The sequence below is a fragment of the Daldinia vernicosa genome (assembly GCF_022497035.1).
Source record: "Daldinia vernicosa strain CBS 139.73 unplaced genomic scaffold F5Y00scaffold_32, whole genome shotgun sequence".
NCBI lineage: Eukaryota > Fungi > Ascomycota > Sordariomycetes > Xylariales > Hypoxylaceae > Daldinia > Daldinia vernicosa.
The window spans coordinates 50,239-72,006 of record NW_025953948.1 but is presented as its reverse complement, the minus strand read 5'-3'; the positions used below and the strand labels follow the sequence as shown (position 1 = coordinate 72,006).

At 46.7% G+C, this 21,768-nt stretch overlaps 7 protein-coding genes across 7 annotated transcripts; 6 read left to right on the top strand and 1 right to left on the bottom strand.

Annotated features, from left to right (window-relative positions):
• Positions 1-221: 221 nt before the first annotated feature.
• F5Y00DRAFT_253829 (S-adenosyl-L-methionine-dependent methyltransferase) lies at positions 222-1,437 on the top strand (the record flags this gene model as incomplete). Its single annotated transcript, XM_048010102.1, has 3 exons — positions 222-630; positions 698-902; positions 975-1,437. The coding sequence occupies 3 exons, from the start codon at positions 222-224 to the stop codon at positions 1,435-1,437; spliced, it is 1,077 nt and encodes a 358-aa protein (XP_047863545.1).
• Positions 1,438-6,369: 4,932 nt separating this feature from the next.
• On the top strand, positions 6,370-7,892 carry F5Y00DRAFT_270976 (S-adenosyl-L-methionine-dependent methyltransferase; the record flags this gene model as incomplete). The annotated part of the gene is made up of 3 exons (XM_048012701.1): positions 6,370-6,613; positions 6,779-7,716; positions 7,776-7,892. The coding sequence occupies 3 exons, from the start codon at positions 6,370-6,372 to the stop codon at positions 7,890-7,892; spliced, it is 1,299 nt and encodes a 432-aa protein (XP_047863544.1).
• Positions 7,893-9,060: 1,168 nt separating this feature from the next.
• F5Y00DRAFT_113079 (carbohydrate-binding module family 20 protein) lies at positions 9,061-10,529 on the top strand. The gene is made up of 2 exons (XM_048003928.1): positions 9,061-9,375; positions 9,444-10,529. Exons 1-2 carry the CDS (start codon positions 9,274-9,276, stop codon positions 10,521-10,523), a joined length of 1,182 nt encoding a protein of 393 aa, XP_047863543.1. The 5' UTR covers positions 9,061-9,273; the 3' UTR covers positions 10,524-10,529.
• A 268-nt stretch (positions 10,530-10,797) lies between these two features.
• On the top strand, positions 10,798-12,270 carry F5Y00DRAFT_240680 (uncharacterized protein). The gene is made up of 2 exons (XM_048008270.1): positions 10,798-11,586; positions 11,674-12,270. The coding sequence occupies exons 1-2, from the start codon at positions 11,152-11,154 to the stop codon at positions 12,025-12,027; spliced, it is 789 nt and encodes a 262-aa protein (XP_047863542.1). The 5' UTR covers positions 10,798-11,151; the 3' UTR covers positions 12,028-12,270.
• F5Y00DRAFT_240679 (uncharacterized protein) lies at positions 12,271-13,511 on the top strand. The gene is made up of 2 exons (XM_048008269.1): positions 12,271-13,195; positions 13,276-13,511. Exons 1-2 carry the CDS (start codon positions 12,680-12,682, stop codon positions 13,342-13,344), a joined length of 585 nt encoding a protein of 194 aa, XP_047863541.1. The 5' UTR covers positions 12,271-12,679; the 3' UTR covers positions 13,345-13,511.
• Positions 13,512-13,537: 26 nt separating this feature from the next.
• On the bottom strand, positions 13,538-14,927 carry F5Y00DRAFT_253826 (putative monooxygenase; the record flags this gene model as incomplete). The annotated part of the gene is made up of 4 exons (XM_048010101.1): positions 13,538-13,797; positions 13,854-14,330; positions 14,387-14,718; positions 14,770-14,927. The coding sequence occupies 4 exons, from the start codon at positions 14,925-14,927 to the stop codon at positions 13,538-13,540; spliced, it is 1,227 nt and encodes a 408-aa protein (XP_047863540.1).
• A 3,044-nt stretch (positions 14,928-17,971) lies between these two features.
• On the top strand, positions 17,972-19,108 carry F5Y00DRAFT_263286 (glycoside hydrolase family 11 protein; the record flags this gene model as incomplete). Its single annotated transcript, XM_048011490.1, has 6 exons — positions 17,972-18,191; positions 18,346-18,400; positions 18,489-18,531; positions 18,593-18,742; positions 18,796-18,849; positions 18,923-19,108. 6 exons carry the CDS (start codon positions 17,972-17,974, stop codon positions 19,106-19,108), a joined length of 708 nt encoding a protein of 235 aa, XP_047863539.1.
• Between the last annotated feature and the right edge of the window lie 2,660 nt (positions 19,109-21,768).

Here is a 21,768-nt window from a genome sequence, read left to right as displayed (position 1 = left end):
ACAGCGCGAATAGTGTAATCCCCCAGGATCAATCTGGTGAACATCCCTGTCTACTTTCGACCTACCCTACCAAGTTCAATGGATTTCCAATAAAACTGAACTACAGCTTACAGCTAGTCCCTCCAGGATCTCATGATGCTGAAAAATGTTCAATGCTCCGTTCAGCGAATGATACTCTCAGTGCAGATGTCTATCCCGTACGAACGCCACAATCACCGCCTATGGCATTGCAGGACGAGAATAATCCGTACGGAGATACCCAGGGCCTATTACAGGATTTTCAGCAACCGGAAGATGACGTCGAGATAACTGGTCAAATCGAGTCTAGATTCACCCTGCCGGATAACGAATCCGTCACCGATGGCGGGTACGAATCGGATTCGGTAACAAGCGCATCTACCTCAGTTTCTTCAAGTATATGGGACTTTTCGTTCGAGAACGGTAGAAGATACCACAAGTTCAGGGAAGGCCGATACAACTTCCCCAATGACGATGTCGAGCAGGAACGAGAGGATATGAAGCATGCTATGGTCAAGTTGTTATGCCAGCGACTGCACTTCGCACCCATAGGAGATAATCCCCACGAGATACTCGACGTCGGGACAGGTACTGGAATCTGGGCGATCGAGAGTAAACCCATCCCTTCTTATCTTCTGATTGTTTGCCTAGGTAGTTATCGAAGTACTGACTTGCCTAGTGGGCGATGCCTATCCCAGCGCAAATGTTCTTGGTGTAGACTTGAGTCCTATTCAACCGCAATGGGTGCCACCTAATGTCCGATTCATGGTTGACGATGTGGAAAGCGAGTGGCTTCACCCATTAAACCACTTCGACTATATACATTCTCGACACACAATCATGGCTATAAAGGACTGGGATCAACTGCTGATGACGGCCTACGAGTGAGTTCCACTTCCAAGGAATAATATACCGGTTCAAGGTCAAGAATTGGAGCTAAATACTTATTTAATTAGACATTTGAAGCCCGGTGGCTGGTTGGAACTACAAGAAATCTACCATTTCCCCATGAGCAGTAACAATACCCTTGAGGAGGACCATCCAGTCGCTCAGTACTGGAAATACGTGGATGAGGGACTTGAAAGTCTCGGCGTCGACTTCAGGTTTTCGGATGAAGGTCGGATAGCCGCTTTAATGCGACAGTGCGGATATGTCAACGTAACCGAACGCGTCTTCCACATACCTATCGGTACGTGGCCGAAAAACAAGACCTTGAAGAGCGTTGGGCTTTATTGGAAGAAAATCCTACTGGATGGTATCCAAGCTATAGCACTCGGGCCGATGACCAGAGGACTTCACTGGGGGAGAGAGGAGGTCGAGGCCTTCTTGGTTTCGGTGCGAAAGGGGTATCATGACAACTCATTGCTGTTGTACATGCCGCTCGTCTGTGTTTATGGCCAGAAACCTGGTAGCCAGTGACTGGAGTACTGGTGTTCGCCCGAGTAGGTAGCAGTTAAGAGACGGGGAGCTCGCGTAATGGAACCCAAAATACGAAGGTAATTGGGAGAAGAGGGGGGGGATGTTGAGATTGACTACGGTATCAACCGACATTAATTTGGCTCATTTTAGACGTTTGGCTACCCTTGCTCGCAGGAGCCGTTATCATTGGAGAATAGCATCATCCATAGCCGGAATAGGAAACATCTTTCATATACTGTATACATGATGCTCTCCACCGTAACGTTCACAACTTACGAAGAAGTCGTCCGTCATTCTCAAATCCGACTAATAAGAAAGATGATCAAAATGCTATGGTAATGTTTATTAGTATACCTATAAGATACTACACGACGAGATATAGAGAGGAAGCCTAACTTCATATCACATCTTTTGTTTACTTCTAAAAACAGTATACATCCGTCAGGCGTTAGGTGTGTATATTTTTATCACATGCGATGCAAGAGGTACATATTATCTTCATATATGCCTGCCAGGGGTAACACCCGATGGCGTCGGAAACCTGTCAAACGAACTTCTGTGCGCTTTTAGTCTACACACGCGCGACATGAGGACATATACACGAGAAATGAAACGTTCTCGTCTCCTATCTAGGTAGGTAGTATACCTCATCGCCACTGGCCAGCATTATATCACATATCACTCCGATTAAGTTCTTACTTCCCCCACACCGACCACATATTACCAAGATCTCGAGCATCGTTTTTGTTTGCTTGTTTTTCTGGCTAGGTACATATAGTTACGGGATATCTAAGTGCCATACGCCCGAGGCAATCAAGAGGCGCACCTTAGGTCCCAAACGATGATTCGTCACCGCTTGTCCATGTAGGTACCCCAAGTTCGCTGGTGACTGGCATTCGCCTATCCGGATCCAGAACCGCCGATATCATCACCATCCCATACACAAGTACACAGTGAGCCTTTATACCTCCAAAACGAGCTCCATGCAGCAACGGCCGCTGTCACGTCAGGCAAGTAACCGCGCACATACGCACAGTTACCGCTGCTAACGATAGAATGCGAGTAAATATGACGCGGGTTTGCAGACGGCAATAAGGAAAAAGAACAAACACGCTTCAGTAGCCTCCGCCCCTCCTCTCTTCCAAAGCTAGGTAAACCAGGCGGGATATGAGAAATAACCCCAATGGAAGAGAGCATGAGCGGGAACGTTGCCGAAGAACTATTTGATCATCAGTCGCCGGTAGAGAGATGGAATGACGTATTCAACCCGTCCAGTTACCTATCTTCTACGGCTCCAGGTCTCGAACGATATTCCACGGCATACCTACGAGGTAGCAATGTGCTGATATCTGCTGTGCGACTATCTAGGAACAGCAGGTCTGGTGATATTTGGACGTGCTGAAGTTCTACTTGCACAGCGTGTGTATTTATTTCTTGGCGTACATACTCGCATCCTACTAAAAGCGATCTTTAAAGTATCGCGACGTTCCGCCTTGAAAAAGGGACAACTGTCAGTGGCTGCATCGGAGGCGTGACAAATCCTAACGGCCTCATTGCAGCCAACCAGGTGGCAAGCTCCAGCGCCACTCATGTATTATGCCCCTTTTTGGGAAGATGCTACTTATGTTTACCCCAAACGTCCTATATATTGATTAGTACCTACTTTACTTGACGCGTTACCCTCCGAAGGTCTTGGCGGCGAGGTAACCCCTATTAGACGAGGAGCTCTCCTTGTCTAGATTGGTGGAAGCACTTATATACTTCGTAAGGGAATTTCCTGGGCCGTAAGCTCGATTATATTAACTTCTAGACCATTGGTAAACATGAATAAATGCACTAATGAGCCAAGTCACTCAACATACTCCTGAGCAGGTGGCACAACGAGATACTGAAACCGTAGTTAAGAGGCCATGTCATATCAAGCACCAGTGACATAGACATAATCGCAACAGCCCTAAGTTTCGCCTTGCTTCTTTCATTTCCTGAGTTTATTCCAAATAGATTAAGCCCTTCCTGCTACTTAGTTTTAAGAGTTTGTTAAGTATAGACCATTTCCCTCTACCAAGGCTCATAAATATCGTAAGGCTTCTTACACATCGAGGACCAATTTTAACGACGGCTTCAGTTACTAAACTTTTGATTCAAAGATAATCAAGACTATTTATTAAAAAGCTATAAATAATCTGATAACGTATTTTCCAGGGCTTCCCGTAACGATAGCATTTAGTTATAACAAAGTTGTCGCCATGTCAGATTACCTTGTGGTAAATTTTGGTAAAATTAGTAGATAATAGTGAAGAGACCGATCATGATATCAATTACGCATTTTGGATGACGAATTATAATGCATCAGTTAGGTAAGAGGTACCTGTCATGAGGCACTACTTTAGCGATGGATTTGGCATCTTTTCATTCAGTCAAGATCTAAGTAAACCTCACTTCCTAAGACACCCAGATGACCAATGATAGGTAGAATTTCTTTATATTATGTAGAAATATTTACACATATTGCGTCAGTCCCTGAAGATCTAAGACACTATCTAGAATAGCCAGTCTAAAATAGGCCGTTACATCGTAGCATTCCTAGGCTGGGCTAAGCTTTTTACTTCACAGATGAGATCGAACCGACAAGCTGGTTTTCATCTAAACTTAACTAGGATGCCATCGCCCATTACCGTATTCAGATACCCATAGCCCCTTTAAGATTCCAACTCGCGATATCGGTGCTGATTTAGTCATTAGGTAACACACTTAGGAGCCAATCATTATTATCACTGGCTAGGAAAAGCAGTCCAAGGTTCCTTTCCTTATGGAGCTTTGCGCGTGTAATATTCAGCCAGAAGACTGCTATCGTGGGAGCAGCTTGCTTCTAAAACTACCCAGGTTATATTGGCTGCCAATTCCACTTCTCTAACGTTGAGGCCTAATGAGAAAAGCACCTCAAGCGGCCGGCTACGTTAGGTAGGAACTAAACCCGTCTAAATACTTCATTTTGGCAGAAGTAACTTCCACTTCGTACTCAACAGTCCTATAGGACAGTTATAAATTCTAGGGCGAGATGTGACGATAGTATGCCTCAGGGCAGGGTCAACCATTTCCCAGGGATAGCTCCATAGGCTTTAACTATAAGAGATAGGCTTCAAATATGTATGTATTGACAACTATATAAAGCTAAACAAAGCCAGTACCTAAATGTTAATCATTATCAGCCGTATATTTACTAGATAGAAGCACTGCACAAAAATAAACCGGCTTACAAACGTACAGGGGTTACAGCCCACTGCAGTGCAGACACCCGGGCAAGAAAAGGATAACTGCAGCTAAACAGCCCACAGCAGGTCCGCACGACGGCCGAACAACACACACACAACCAACCAGCCAGAACAGTCACATAACGAAATCTACACTTGGCCCTACGTTCCCTTAGGCTTTCCAGGTCGTCGGGATTCTGACCGTTCTAGTTGTTGGGAACCGAGTCACTGGGTCCTTATGGCCTAAGACACGTCAGGTTATACAAATGTAGAAGAAAAAAAGGTAATCGCCGTCTAGGAGCTGCGTGTCTCTCGCGATCCCACTTTGCTGGACTGATTCCTCCAATCCCTTACCACTACGGAGACAATACACGCGCACACAGATTTTTCTCTCCCTCGCCTCCCCGGTTGCTCGTACCGAAAAGTGAAGAGAACTACGGTTCTTTTCATATGTCTGCTGTGTCACACACCACAAGTGAACGCCTCTTGGACCCAAGACCAAGTCCCCGGTAGCTGTCAACCAGTTCTCTGGTCCGGAAGATCCCTGGATTTGTCTTATCTTAATTACCTATGACCAGTTTTTCCCAGACATATATCTATCTCACTTAAGAGCTCCTGCTGATTCGGGAAGATATCGCATTCAACGCCAAATTTTAAACCTCAACGATACCAATTTCATCTCTAGATAGCTCTTCCTCTTATCGACTAAACCAGAGTATTTATTAACCTCTTCATACCTAGAGGGAGGAGGCCAAAACTTTTATTTTCACTTAGGTATGCAGCATCCAGCATATTGACTCGCTCTTGCGTGGCCTTGTTCTAAGACAACATACCTATATATACTGTATCTGGAAAGAGAAAGACCGTTCGTGGAAACTAAGCAAAGGAAATCAGGAGAGGGTGTCAGACAGAGAACAAACTCGAACCAATGAGAATACTGACCTCCTTATTAGCAGGGTGTGTGTACATCTTCTAGTTTGACTTCATTCATCTATGGTCCTCGAATTCTAGCACCACTTGTCTCGCGTAATAAGCACTTTTCAGGGAGTAATACAATATTGATAGCCCCGGTTTATTTCCCTTGTTCTAAGCTACCTCCTAGAAGCTTCGGGGCTCATTTACACAACGTTGACATCACTCCAGCTTATAATGATTCCAGAGTTTATAAAGGCTAAATGTTTATGCTCTGTGCGGCCCAACCTCATTTTCCAAGTTATCATATTCACCTAACCTAACCTATGTTTTCAATACCACAGCATTGCATACCTACTTCCGATTGTGTATAGCTTATTCCTCTAATTTTGTATGTTAAAGTTGCTATGGTTCTCTGTCTTATACCTGTTAGTAGGTATACATATTTGCATTCACGTTGGCGGCCTGCTTTATTTCAGTCGCGAATCTCGGCATATTACCTCGCAGGAGTTACTATCACAACAGTTGCCGTCGTTACCACTACCTAGGAGCAAAAATGGTTAGGCTTAGATTGGGTGCCTGGCTCCACCCAACTTCACCCATGGCAACTTCTTCCAATACGGAGCACAAAAGACAGAACCTTAAACATACGCTCGAACTGCCGACAAGTACACTAGAAAATAAACATCACAAGCAGAAGCTCCATAAAGAAGAACCTAATAACAACATCCGAGTTGCGGGCGTTCCGAGGAAGAGCACTCCTCCTACGATGGCCTCGTCCAAGATGATTGCGCTCGCGCAGAAAATTGCCTCTGAGACGGAGAAGGTCGAGGCATACTTCAAAAGCAATGACCTTCTGACTCCAAGCTTCGACGCAGACGCGCCGGGTGACTTTCCTATTATGCCAGATGACGTTTCCAGAAGCCGTAGAGAAGTCATCCACGCTACCCAGGAGCTGCATGATCTCATGGTCGGACCCCGAGAGTCGGTTCGATGGATGGCTTGGGATGTAAGTTTCTCGCTGCGTTTCTGCTGCGTTTCTGCTGCGTATCGTCATACTAATCTAGCAAAATAGTTCCTAAGCACCCAGAGCCTACAGCTTATCAACCATTTTAAGCTCGGTATGTCTAAGGTAACCGTATGATATTTATCCATGAGATGCTGACGTTACATCCCAGCTACACTTGTGCCCCTTAATGGTTCCATCACGCTCTCGGAACTCCAGGCCAAAACCTCTCTCGACTCGATCAACCTTGCCCGCTTACTGCGACATGCTATGACGAACCATGTATTCCAGGAACTAAAGCCAGGCGTAATCGCACATACGGCCGCATCAAGACTATTAGCCCAGGATCAGGACCTCCAGGCCTGGGTGATATTCAACACAGAGGGTGTCTACCCGGCATCCGCCCAAGTGGTCAAAGCCCTAAGGGCGTACCCCGAAGCTACGAGCCTTACCCGCACCGGATTCAACTTCGCCTTCGATACAGTTGACCGAGAGCCTGTGTTTGTTACGGTTGGAAAGGACCCCAAGCACGCCGAGCGCATGGCACAGGCTATGAACAGCCTCACGGGTGGCGAAGGATACGAGCTATGGTACTTATCAGAGGGCTGCGACTTGACGGATGTGGACGCCCGCGGCGGAACTTTCGTCGATATAGGAGGCAGTCATGGCTTCGTAGATGTGCATCTGGCCAAGATGTACAAAAACATCAAGTTCGTGGTACAAGACCTCCCTAGTACCGTCGAGAGCGCGCCGAAGCCCATATGCGCAGACGCTAAGGTCGCTAAGCGCATCCAGTTCCAGGCGCACGACTTCTTCACAGAGCAACCTATCCATGGCGCCGACGTGTACTTCTTCCGCTGGATTATGCACAACTATTCAACGCCCTATGCCGTCCAGATCCTCCGTAACCTAATTCCGGCACTAAAACCCGGCGCTCGAATCATCATCAACGACCACTGCCTCCGAGAGCCTGGTACCGAAAACCCTTGGGACGAGCGCCTAATAAGAAGCATGGACCTCGTCATGATGAGCTTGCTGAACGCACAGGAGCGTGGAGAAGAAGACTTCAAGCAGCTGTTCGAGATGGCTGGAGATGGTTTCGTCTTCAAAGTAAGTTTCTTGCCTCCTTCAAAACTGATGACTACCTATGTTCTAACTTATTGCCGAAGGGCGTCACTAGACCGAAGGGTTGCCGTATGAGCATCATCGAGGCAGTGTGGCAGCCAGATGAAGAAGTCGACCAGGCCTCGGCGACAGAGAGTCTGTCTGGGCTTACACTTACGTAGAAGCGACGGGCGCGGGTGGAATCATTGGTATACAGGGGCTACTCATCTCGAGGTGTGTGAGTAGTCGAGTGGCCTAGTCTGCAAGTAATTTTTTACTTGAAAAGTTAATACGGCGAAAGGACTATTGTGCATATGTCAACGGTAGTAATCCGCTGGGTAGAGAATTGCCCCTCCTGTTGATTGCATAGCCGGAGGAATAGTTCATGAGCTCTGCTTTGTTTTTTTTTTCTTTAGTCTCTTGAGCTTGATACCCGACGACCCCCTTTACCATTGGCGACTGACTGAATGAACGAACAACGAATAATGAGTAGGAGGAGGGAAGGGAGATTAATTCGGGCAAACTGTTCATGATGATGATGTCACGGCGGACGATGAATGTATGATTAAGGGGCACCCATTACAAGTCTGTTAATACGATTGGCATTTGAAAAAATAGGTATTTTCTTAGAAATGTTGGGTTTCGTCCCAGACTACTTCGTACCTACCTAGGTAATCTCGAGAGTTTTGAGATACCAATTCGGCCCATTACTAGTCGACTCAACGAAGTTGTCACGACTCATTGGAGTAGGTATAACTGATCTATTAAGGAGTCCAACGTCCAAGGCGGAGTCTGCCGGCGGAGTTTATAGCTAATGATTCGCGTTTAGAGCTCGGAGGCTGAGGGAGCGTAATGCTGGCAATGCATTTGAATGATCTACGACAGCAAAAGAGCCGCCGAACATGGAGCCAACTCTAGAAGCGTTCCATCCGGCGCTTTCTCGGACGGGATCATATGGATTTGGCCCGCACGAGGGCTCTCGAACGGGAAGATTCTTGGCAGGTTCTCCAAACAACCCCAGATCAAACGTGCCCTGTTGCCCTGTAAATGTGGAGTTTCCCCGTCTTAAGATTCGACCCAAGACCCAGGATAGTCTTCGGCTCCAAGACAATTCTACATATAGTAATATAGCCTAGGTTCATGCATTACATCAGTGCTATAATCCGGGGTCCTCCCCCACAATACGATATGCGCCTAGAGCTACCGATGAACGCCCGGGGATATGCGGCTTAATGCTAGGTATAACACCGCTTCCCCAGAATATTTCGTCCGAATGGGCAATCATAGCGTAGGAGCGGGGCGGGCAAGTTGGAAATGACCTCGGCGGTATATCGTAGAGCAGTAACAGCTTCCTCCGCCATTCCCATTCAAATTTCGGTCCTTCTCACGTATGCGCCACGATACAACCGATATAAACATCGTGTTGACGAGTATATATATCAGTAAACCAGCGAGCTATGAAGTCGACTACATGAGCTTTGACAACCGCAAGATCATCTTTAGTTTTCACATTCTTAGCACGCTTAAGACTCTACTCTAGTCCAATCTTCTCGACGTTCCAAGATGAAAGCGATCGCTGCGTTAGCTGGCTCCGGCCTCATCACCCTCGTTCACGGTCACGGGTACCTAACCATCCCAGCAAGCCGCACTCGTGAAGGAGCGGAGGTACGTTTACTTACCTTGATAAGCTTCCGAATTCTAAAGAAGCTGATTTTCTATTTTAATATATATAGTCTGGAGGGGATACTTGTCCAGAATGCACGATTCTCGAGCCGGTGACAGCTTGGCCGGACCTCGATGTGGCAACGGTTGGCCGCTCAGGCCCTTGCGGGTACAACGCCCGCGTGAGCTTTGACTACAACCAGCCATCGGCGAACTGGGGAAACGACATCGTGGCCACGTACTCTCCCGGCCAGATCGTCGATGTTCAGTGGTGCGTCGACCACAACGGTGACCACGGCGGAATGTTCGCGTACCGCATCTGCCAGAACCAGACTATCGTCGACAAGTTCCTCGACCCTAGCTATCTCCCTACCGACGACGAGAAGCAGGCTGCCGAAGACTGCTTCGAGGCGGGTCTTCTCCCTTGCACTGACGTTGACGGCCAGGACTGCGGATACAACCCCGACTGCACCGAGGACCAGGCGTGCTACCGAAACGACTGGTTCACGTGCAACGGATTCAACAGCGGCGACCAGACCAAGTGCCAGGGCGTCGATAATTCGGCGCTGAACTCCTGCTACACAAGCATCTCGGGAGGCTACACAGTCACCAAGAAGATCAAGATCCCAGACTTCGTGTCCAACCACACGCTGCTCTCGTTCAAGTGGAACTCGTTCCAGACGCCTCAGGTATACCTGTCGTGCGCGGACATCGCCATCGCCGACGGCGGCTCCGCATCGACATCGACCACGACCAGGCGATCCACCACAGCAACCAGTTCGTCCCCGGCCCCCGCAACCAGCACCACCGCCGCGTGTACCGCCGCGGCTAGTAGTAGCGTATCACTGACATTCAACCAGGCCGTCGTAACATCGTACGGGGAGACCATTAAGCTCGCGGGCTCGATCCCCGAGCTCGGCAACTGGGACGTCGCGGCTGCGCCGGCCCTGTCGGCCGCCAAGTACACGGCTTCCGATCCCGTGTGGACGCTCTCGCTGAGCCTCGCGCCGGGCCGCGCGTTCGAGTACAAGTTCGTCAAGGTGGCGAGCGACGGGGCTGCTGTTACGTGGGAGAGCGACCCGAACCGCTCGTACACGGTGCCGAACTCGTGCGGCTTATCTGAGATTGCTGTCGAGGGAACTTGGCGGTAGATTCTATGTAACTATTTAATTCTTTTAGTTTGGATATATCCATATTTGGTACATACATTAGGAGGTACATATGTTGATGAATTTGATGATGGGGAGATTTAATTGTAAAATTGAAAAGTCTCGCAGATGTTCTTTCTTTGGGTGTGTTGTCTCTGTGCTCGTAATTACATATTCGATGTTATTTGAATCGCAAGGGTCTAATTTATTCGTGTATCGGGGATCATAGTCGATCTCATATCCTCAGGAGCACTTGGCCAATGATCAGTTATTAGATCGTGAAAGCCAATACTGTGTACGAGAACGTCATTGAACGAAACCGCTATCTGCATTATACATACTCCTAGCTACTGCGATTTTCCCATATTGCGAATCACGTTACTACCGTTCGTCATCGCGTTTGGAATGGATCGAACTAAAACTCGTCGAATACGTGTTAATGACGGGAATGACCGTCACTCGTTAGAATCCTTGACGCGACGATCGATGATTAACACAGATGCGATTAATATCAATCAACTTGTTCGTGGCTCTTGAGCTATCGTCGTTGCCACGGATCGATCTTTAAGATACTAACCTTGAGAATTATTCTGAGAATCACAATACATTGACGGGTTCAAGCACTATTACCATGTTCCGACAATCGCTTCGATTAGCACGGAAGAAGAACTTTGGAGCATGGCAACTATTCGTGCCGCCGACTCCTATAGCCTTATTTCGTCCGTATTCCGACAAGATTTTGTCAAGTGGTATGATAAGCCCAAATTCACCTGCAGACAATAAGACAAGCCGAGACAGACGTTCGCCAAATGACCCAACGCAGACTCTCACCCAGGCAGACGGCATTTCGTCAGCGATAAAACAAGACCACCGACAAATTGAGAAATATTACGACAAGATTATCAATTCGACCGATCATGATACTCAGCAGCGATACCAAAATGCCTTCGTGTGGGAGCTGACGAGACATGCAATAGCTGAAGAGCTAGTCGTATATCCTTCAATGGAGACGGGCCTCAACAACGGACAAGAGATAGCCGATAAAGATCGAGAAGAGCATCAGATAGTACGTGTAGCACATCCTTATATATACAAATCATTCCAGTTACGTCCAACAGTATATGCTAACAAATTCTCGCCGCCCGTCTCCCAGACTAAAGAGCAGCTTTACAAATTCCAAAACATGACCCCTGATCATAGTGATTTTATCCCAACTCTCGAGTCGCTGATGACGGACCTCAAAATGCATATCAAACAAGAGGAAGAGCACGATCTTGTCAAACTAGAAGAGGCACTACGGCCCACAAGGTCGAGAGACCTAGCCCAGCAGTTCGAGATGACCAAGATATTCACGCCAACGCGTAGTCACCCAAGCGCGCCGAATAAGCCGCCATATGAGACTGTTGCTGGCCTCATGACAGCGCCATTGGACAAGCTTCGTGATATGTTTCGGGCATGGCCGGACGAGCCAGGGCCAAAGCCACCTTCTGGTGGAGCTGCGAGATGAGATGATTGCGAGCGTATAAGAGCATACAATTACGTCCGCTAGAATATCGCGGTAACGTTCTAGTAGAGGTTAGTTTAGTGATAGGTTTACTAAAAAGTGAATTATATTAGGTTCAATGTAGATGATAAATACCTTAATTATAGGTATATTAGTGTCGTATAAGGTTCATCCAGTCCTATACAATCGACAATCGAACAAGTCCAAAGCTTACCATACATAACATGCCATAGCTTAGACGAGACGAGGAACGACATTCGAGCAACGGTACACACATATGCATCACGTTATAAATAAATTTTATCATCATTGGTCACGTATTCACGTATCTCGTATTCAGAGTCCGGTCCTAGTGAAATACCATAGTGATTCGATCGCGGCAATTTAGCCGATTCGACGTCCGTGATGACAACCTCCTAATTCAAATCCTTCTACGCCGACTTTTGCAATAAGCTCGGTCTAGATCAGCCACTGCTACGCTATATGCTAACGTTACGCCATGGTAGCAAACCATAATTCGAGCAGAGGATTGTATATAACTTTCGAGTGAGGTTGTTCCAGTTGGAAGTCAACATACGCATCACACACAGCTTTCATACATCGATTTCACATACGAATCATACGTACAGATTCCACGTACAGACCTTATGACAAAATGAGAAACCTCAAGTACTTCACTCTTACGAGCCTCTTCGCCCTCGTCCGCTCATCCGAGCAAAATCAACCTACCGAAGATTTAAAGCCATGGGAAGTAACCAGACTATCTACGTTCTCTCCTTCAGGCCGTCCGGGAAACAGCCCTCTCGCCCACCTATGGGCAACTATCACAAATCCCGGCTCCATTCCCGCGGGTTCAGGAGCCTCGTTCGAGCCGAGCACGGCAAACTGCACAGTGGATTGGACGTGGTACGTTGAAGAGCCATATGGGCGTACTGTCGAGTGCACGACGGGAGGAAACCAAACTGTGCTTTCGGATTCAATCTCAAAATGGACCATCGAGATTATTAAGACAACTGGAAACTACTCGTCGCCAACCGAGGACTTCGATGTCAAGTTCACCCTTACGACCAACTTAACGGCGAACGGGGAGGATTGTTACAAGGTCCTGGCCGGGACACAGCATTTCGCTATCGGAGAAAATATGAGAGGGACTTGCGGCGGTAGTGGTGTGGTAAGTACACTTCTACCCTTTCATATATATCCTCTTTAATGCACTATAAATTCAGGCACTAACACCGATGGCTACTACAGTGTTCCTGGGGTCTCATGGAGGAAAGCATCCCGGTGTTGGTTGAGCCGACCATAGTCGCTTCTTCCTGACTATTTCGATAACCCTAATATCCTAGGTACCTCCTAATCAGAAGATGTGGGAGGCATCCCAAGGTCAAGGCCTAACCAGGTTATGTATATTATTATGAATATTAATTTGGGAGTATTATTTGGGTATTGCTATTCAAGTTCAATACACTACTCAACACACTAACCAACGTCCACGATTTTATCCAGAATGTTGTCACAGAGTGATCTTCTCGTCCGGCAGAGGCACCACGGGCAGGCCCCAAATAATGCGAGGTCCGGCATCCTCGCCACTCCAGGCTTCGTCAAAGGCAGTAGTTGACCATTCCGCCGCCTTGGACCCTCTTTCGATCATTTCGTCTTGATAATCCCCAAGCACCCTTTTAATTTCATCGGTATTGTTTGTCCGTAATTGCGCTAAGATCTTCCCAAGCTTTAGCGCATCAAGCAAGGCGTGGAACCCTCCTTCACCTCGAACTGTTCTTCCACGTTAGTCCCTTCTTTGAATCGCTAGATTCGTCATAGCCACTTACATGAGGGCATACAATGCGCAGCATCACCAAGTAACGTAATCCTCCCCTTAGGCAATAACTCCGGGTCCATGGTTAACGTGTAGATGTGTAGGGGCGGGGTTTTCATTCCTCCAGGTCCCGTTTTCTCTACGATAGATCTAAACTTGGCCGGCAGATGCTTCGTTTTCTCCAACGCTGTCTCGTATAACTTCTCACTGCTAGCCGAATACGTCCAGAAATCCTTCTTGGTTGCTTCATCGTCGCGCCAGAACAAATTGAAGAAATATTTGCCCGACTTCCCATCAGGATAGGCCTCGCTTAGGCCAACGAAGAAGAACGAGGGGGCTTCGTCGGTCAAACTCGCATCGACTAGATAACAAGAAGATCCTATCTGAAGCTGTTCTTCCATATCGCGACCGCTTAGGACGATCTCTCCGTTTATTACCCCTTGGCGTGGCTTCCTAATAACATCTTGCCCGCCTAGGAGGTATTTCCTAGCTAAAGATCAGTCAACACGCAGTCCTATTTCTACCCAGGGTACCCCAAATACTTACTAGGACTATAAGGGCCATCCGCTCCAATAAGGATATCGCCAGTGGCCGAAGTCCCATCTTCGAAGTATACCGTTACTGAATCATCATGTTCTTCAATGCGAACAGCATGTTTGCCGTATTGAATCGGCATGTTCGTTGCTAGCCACTTCCGAAGTCGAGCACGGTTCGCACGAATAAATTTACCGCTGCCATCGTCGCGGACTCCAAGTTTTCTAGTGCGATCATGTCTATACCAGGCACACTCATAGTTGAATTTCAGGGGCAACAAATGGTTTACGAAATCGCGTGATGGCATGTCGTCGGGGATAGACGTATCGAGTTCATTAAGCATACTTGCTAATCATTAGCTTCCACACTTCTCTATCTTGTTAAGGATGACTTACGTATGGAGGCCGATCGCCCACCCCTGGACTCGAATATTGTCACTGCGATCTCGCTCGAAAATCTCAAAAGAGACCTTATTCTTGCGCAGTGTCTGGCCGAGAAGCAAGCCACCTAGGCCACCGCCTACGATTAGAATATGGGGGGTTCCTTTCGCCATTTTTGTCAGCCCGGTAAGTAGAGGGTTAAGATATTGATACAAAGAACAGCCGTCCGTACTATCAAACTAGCCCATCCTTAACGGCGTGTCGCATCGGTATCAACTTTATATACATAGGTATTTTGGCCTTAGTAGATTAACAGTCGTTAAATCTCGAGGCTCACTCGGACTAGAGATTAGCGAAACCTGCCGGGGGCGCTCGGCTCGGTCATACACCCGGGTCCGAATACATGCTTGTATGTTTACTGCACCTATAAATAGGGCACATGACGATATGATTTTCATTCAGAGTTATCAGGAAGAAACCACAACCAGATCTACGGAGTCTTCGAAAATTGCACGCCCAACCGATTTGCGAGCCCATGTAGTACCGATAATTCCCATATATCCATCCTATTGCATAAGTTACACAGTACAATCTTCCGTAGAGGAAATTCTGACATAGGTAACACTAAATCAAGCCGCCTTAACCAATGTAGTGTCTTGTTCAGGCCCCGGCCAAGGGTTAATAGGGGCAAGGCGTTAATACAAAACTCCTTCCCCGAAACCGATACACCCCAACCGCAACATCAACTAGAGAGCGAATCACACCATACCTTTTCCATCGTATTAGACCACGGGAGCTACCGCGTATTCCCGTTCCGTGAGAACTCTATTAGAGTAGAGCGTTTGTTAACAACTGCGTAGAACCCGAGCAAAACACTCTAACCACAGTAGGTATGCTAAAGTTTACCAGTTAAATCCCCGGGGTGTGAGAAGTAAGTCTAGAAAATATTCAAATGGTCGAATTTATGTGTCTCCTTAAGGGTCCCGCCTAGAACTGAGTCCGTTGTAGCACATTAGAATATTTGATATCGCATGGGGCTGATGTAAAACATATGATCACTTGTGCGCCATAGGAGGAAAGGTCGTATCGTATCTTCTTACAGCTACGGGGTTAAAGAATACGTTTAACCGTCGGCTCCGAGATTCACCATACATCGGGCCAAAACATCTTTATACTCACAGCCCAGTTATTTATGAACCATCACCGCCCTTTTCTTCACGAGTATTCATGACGTGGTTCTGTACCTGTTACCCTTCTTCTATATAATTAGTGGTGCCTAAAAGGTAATAATAATTCACTTATTAGGGCTTAGAATAGAGTTATGGGACTTGGAGCTGAGACTTAGAGCTGTGGTTTGGTGTTTTCTTTCTGAAATTAGGGGAAGGTTAAGACAGTCTTGCGACGTGAACAAGCTAAGACATAGCAAACTGTCTTCCAATCGGAGAGTTATCTTGGAATAGGCTGCAGTAGCACCATAGATGCGAAGTGTCATCGTGGTTGCTGCTAGGATTAAGATCGATCGCCGCCATATCAGCCTTCATGATCAGGATTACGGTACGCTGCCCGTCCGACTCAACGCCACTGACTTATTCAACCTTTCCTAAGCTCCGATAAAGCATAGTCGCGGTCAATGGCGGTCTAGCTAGCTCGATGTACGATTCGGTGTGAGCTCAGCCACTTACTTCAGGGTCCCTACAGAAGACCCGAAATCTCGGAAGCCATATAGCTTATAAAATTTGAGCTATAATTGGCCGTCCGTACCTGTTATTGTCGCGTGGCTTAAACGCCATGACCAAGAGAGTAAAAAGCAATAGTTAGGTACTCAAGCATCAAAGGAGAGTGCTTTGGCCATCCTCGTAATATCACTTCTCCCCTTCGACGCCATACCCTGTAAAGGCGCAATGAAGTGATCGCTATTTTCAGAACTAGAGGCTGAACACTTATTCGAGCGAGACATTATCTAGGTAGGTATCTCAGCAAGGCATACTTATACATATCCGTTGGGAAACTCGCGGTTCCTAAACTGATAGAAACCACCACTTCGGTCGACTGTTAGTAAAACTCCGATATAAGCTAGGCCATGATAAATAAGCATCGTCAAAGATCAACGACAGAGAAATATTGTCTTCCGTAGATTCAAAAAAGACCTTGCGTAAGATCTTAAAAAGAAAACTAAGACAATAGCTACCGGCCCAACAGCACGGACAGTCTCAACTTCATCAACACGTGTTCATTGTCTTAAACCTAATCGGCTTAGCGAACCTTGACCTACTTGGCTCTCGAAAGCAGTCAAGACGGTGATGGTTATAAAGATAGATGCCATTTCCAAGATATGGTATGGACTCTAAAGCGTCTCTATCGCCACAAGGAGATATTATCCATAGCCTTAGCCTTGGAAATCTATCCGTTCATGAAATGGTGTATGCATGTCTTATGTCTATATTTCGTTCCACTTATATCGTTAAGCCAATACTAGTAAACAGGAATATCCTTCTTTTAGGTGCCTAACAAGAGCTATTCTGAAATGATTCGATTTTAAGCTCGGAATTAAACCGTTCGATCGAGCCTTTACTCTCAACCGGGCCGTCAACTCCCTTCATCCGGCCAAGCTGGTCTACGCAAACTTAGGGCCGCACTCTACGGACGATTATGGCCGCAGTTTCCCAAAGCGAGTAAACCTCTTGACCAACGACTCTATTGTTTTCACGATGCCTAGAATACCAAGGAGAGCACACCGAATAAGGCGGGTTGGGCCGTTCAGCGCCAAGTAGGATTTCCCCCTCCGGCAAAATTCCACGATGGCCTAGTCACGGTCTAAAAGTCGTGGCGCACCCCGCAACAAGTCCAAATAGCTTAACAATGCGGCTCCATAGGGGGGTATGATATAATGCTCACCTGGTTCCAGTGCCCTGGGCTATGTATTATCCCCGGTCCTGGATACCGAATACCTGCTTGAGCGTAGCATCGTGAATTTATCCTACACGCTCAGTATGCGGTTACTAAGACTTCGAGGGCATGTGCGGCCTCAGGCTTATTCAGGTAAGGCTTGTATCGAAGGAGATCGTCAGGTACGGGATCCGGACGGCCCTGATATCTCTAAGTTGGCTAGCAGCGGGAATATGGCAGTATAAAAGCGGTGCACGTCGCAATGCTGTTGACTACTCTAGTGTCTGGTCACCTCAGGAATAAATCAAGAAATTCTTAAGCCTTTACCGCCATGGTCTCGTTCAAGTCTCTAATCGTCGCGTGGGCTTCTCTTATAGGCGTGGTTTCCGCTTCGCCGCTTAATATTACGGACTCTGGTATCCTCGAGAAGCGCCAGTCTACTCCCAGTGCCACAGGCCGTCACAATGGCTATTACTTCTCGTGGTGGACCGACGGCGGTTCCCAGGTCACCTACACCAATGAAGCAGGTGGCAAATACAGCGTGAAATGGGGTACGCATATGGCATAGTTATCTACCTAATCACTACCTTCATTATTACCTGTCCGGGTACCACAAGCCAACCTAGGGAGCATGTTTGCAGCTTCATTTATGGATCTATGAGTCTTGATAGATGATGGACACTTGCTAACAAGAGGCTGTTGTAGGTGGAGGCGGCGGTAACTTCGTCGGTGGTAAGGGATGGAATCCAGGTGGTCCAAAGTAAGGCATAGGTCCGCTCTCACACCCCTCTTCTAATATAAAGGGGGGCTGTTTTTATTCTGGATAGCTTACCTTCTCTGGGCTCTAGGGAGATCAAATACTCTGGTACATACCAGCCGAATGGCAACAGTGTACGTGCTTTCCAATGATAATACTTTTGTTCCGAGGAGTTGATATTGACTCTATATGAAGTACCTTGCCGTCTACGGCTGGACTCAGAACCCGCTCGTCGAGTACTACGTCGTTGAGAACTTTGGCACATACAACCCGGCTTCAAACGCGCAGAAGAAGGGATCAGTCACTACTGATGGCGGCACTTACGATATCTACGTTAGCACACGGGTAAGTCGAAGCCATGTCATAACTTCAAACAATAAATCCTGATATCTCCATAGACGAACCAGCCGAGTATCGAAGGTACACGAACCTTCCAGCAGTATTGGTCTATCGTAAGTGGTTTCTATATCCCCTCTTTCCAAGTTCCCCTCTAGGGAAAGCGGTTCTTCACACTTCTCTACGAAGATATGCCAATCCGAATTTTTCCAGCGAACGCAAAAGCGGACAGGCGGTACTGTTACTACAGGCAACCATTTCGCGGCTTGGGAAAGGGCAGGCTTGAAGCTCGGCACACATAACTACATGATTGTTGCTACGGAAGGCTACTTCAGCAGCGGGTCAGCCACTATCAACGTCGAGACTCCCCCGTAGTTCGTTCATGATCTACCTATCTTCTCCTACCGCTAGAGAATATGATACTTAAAGGGTAGAGTACCTCATTGTGGACTATTTGGAGCATAGGAGCGAGGTGTAATCCGATGTTCTTCCAATGGTAGCGAGATGGGAGGACGTAGTTAGTACTTCAATTATTATTTCAGTCTATAGTATATCAGCTTAGACTACCTAAAGTACTCACACTATTTATCTTATAGCATTCTTCATTTCTAAACCACTCACTACCAGAAGAAACCAAGTTGCTATTTGGCATATCGTACTGCCATATTTATTCAAGCCCCGCGTTTTTGCTTTATCAGGAAGACAAGCGGAGCAAAGGTGGAAATGAACGGGCTCTGTAGTATCCTATATCTGAGTTAGTATCACGAGGTGGAACCAAACAGCATGGAAACAACTTCGCTGATCCGCGAGGAACTCTAACCAAACTACGGAAGCCCATGCTATACATACTGAACATGGCCCTTGTTCTAGATGTATCATCTAGAATCCTGATAGTTGGTAACCTCATGATTTCACCAAGAGTATAGTGTATTCAAAGCCCCTTACCTGTCTACCTGCTTTAAGGGTTACTGTTGATATTCTACTACAGCGATACCATTACCCACCGAAGTTGGAGCTTTATGTGTCGAACATGAACCACATGGGACTTCAATCCAAAGAGGGTCGAAAGTAGGATGTAGGTTGGCAAGCTTCGGAGAAAGCAAATAAAGATTCTCTGAGTGTCCGTATCTTTACGACGGCCGTCTCTTACATGCCTTCCACTCTTAAACTATTTGCCATTTGCAACTTATTTTAGGCTATTAGCCAGCAATCAACTCGTCATCAACCGAGGTCGGGTTACGATTCTGGTTCCAGATATGAAATGAAGGATTAGAACGTGTACGCTGTAGGAAGCCTCAATGATCACCATATTTGCTTTTAGGATATTGAACTGGGTTATTGTAAGAGTAAACCGGCTACGAAGGCATCGTTGTAACGGAATGAATAAAGCATTTCTCTGAAAACTTAGTCTACGATATAATAACTAACTACACGATGTATAATGTCCTATTTGAAATTGTATTCGAGTTTATTTAGGCTTGCCTGGAGAAGAATACCTAGTAGGCATATACAAAAGGCACATATTGCGAGATGGTTAAGATTGGATGTTTAGGAGGTAGTTAGGCAACTTGGATAACGGAGCTAAGATGGTAAAGACTACAGTACAACTAGAAACGACCAGTATGATGCTAAATAATTCGTATTCCATTAGTTAATAATGGACCTTCACTGTTTCTAAACGAAGTTGGCAATAATAAAGATACTCCAAAAGTTCATGATAGCGCACCATCTAAAGATGCTTCTTTGCTATGATTACGGCACTGGTAAGAATGTTAACCCGTAGTATCTTAAAATGGCTTGATATCAAACTGTACGGCGCAGTTTTGATTGCCACCCCCTCGAGGTACGTCTGAAATTATTATAGCCTTCATTATGCGTCATGGTTCCCTCACTTGCCGGCTAGAAATGGCAACTTTGAAGCCGAGTCCCTTCGAATGGTGTCGATGATGAATCCTAAACCCACCTACATTCTTATGTACTATGTAGGTGACACTGGTGGATAATAAGCAAAGGTCGAATGATATCTCACTCGAAGAAGGATTGCGTCTGTGCGGATGACAACATTCACTATACATATCCCGAGCAAAGGCGTATGGGAAGCTGCCGGTTTACGCGTTAGTAAAAGCCGGAGGTACTGTCACAGGCGAAACCGCGCCAGGCGGTGTCGGCGGCCGCTATCGAATCCTATCCGGCCTAGTAACAAGACGTAGACGGAAATATCCAACCCGAAATCATATCTTCAAGTACATTTCAGGGGTGGCTGGGATGATCTTTCCTATCTTGTATAGTTCGCCGTCAAATTAACTACGCGTATGGTTGTTTGGTTCTCTTGGGACGATATGTTTGTGCTTCCCGTAAGAATCTAGTCTATCCGGTTCGAGCTACTTTCCGGTCCTAATCCCTTATCGTACCTATCCTCGAGAAATGATTGGCATTGCCACGCGAAAAGTGTGTGTGATGATGGCGAGTTTGAAAACGCCCTAATGTACGTGCTCGTTTCGAATTAGTCATCTGTATCGACTCGGATGAGCCGTTGAGATGCCGGGGATGTTTCAGCCATTCCTTCTATGTAGGTAGGTATCTCAGCATCCCGTGTGAGGCTCTCCCTCCTTTCTGCAAGGCGGAGCTACACATTTTATGGGTTTTCTAGTCTGACGTCCGGATATGTATGATAATGTCCAGACCGGCGTTGGCTAATACATAATTTTTCATCTTTCACTTGTCCTACGCATATGCGAGGGGTTTTTTTTTTTTTTTTTCGACGTGGATAGGATTCTTAGCCAGGTTGATCTTCTCTAGCGACAAAGCTTAGTGCTCCAACTAATCGACATTATCGACATTATGATATAAAAAATCGTCTAGTCATAAAAATGCTTAACCGTTCTAAAACTAGTGTAGCGGGATTGCTACGCATACATAGTGGTTTGGGTACCGATTTGATCGTTAGTTTGGGTTACTATTATTTTTACTATCGTATATAATATGGAGGTCGAGCTCGAGGTTCCCCCACAACGGGAAACATGCCTGTTCAACCC

Excerpts from the sequence above, each read along its gene's own strand:
- F5Y00DRAFT_113079 (XM_048003928.1), top strand. The coding sequence starts at position 9,274 with ATGAAAGCGATCGCTGCGTTAGCTGGCTCCGGCCTCATCACCCTCGTT. Across the intron at positions 9,376-9,443 it reads GCACTCGTGAAGGAGCGGAG|TCTGGAGGGGATACTTGTCC; the intron begins GTACGTTTACTT and ends TAATATATATAG.
- F5Y00DRAFT_240679 (XM_048008269.1), top strand. The coding sequence starts at position 12,680 with ATGAGAAACCTCAAGTACTTCACTCTTACGAGCCTCTTCGCCCTCGTC. Across the intron at positions 13,196-13,275 it reads CTTGCGGCGGTAGTGGTGTG|TGTTCCTGGGGTCTCATGGA; the intron begins GTAAGTACACTT and ends TGGCTACTACAG.
- F5Y00DRAFT_240680 (XM_048008270.1), top strand. The coding sequence starts at position 11,152 with ATGTTCCGACAATCGCTTCGATTAGCACGGAAGAAGAACTTTGGAGCA. Across the intron at positions 11,587-11,673 it reads ATCGAGAAGAGCATCAGATA|ACTAAAGAGCAGCTTTACAA; the intron begins GTACGTGTAGCA and ends CCCGTCTCCCAG.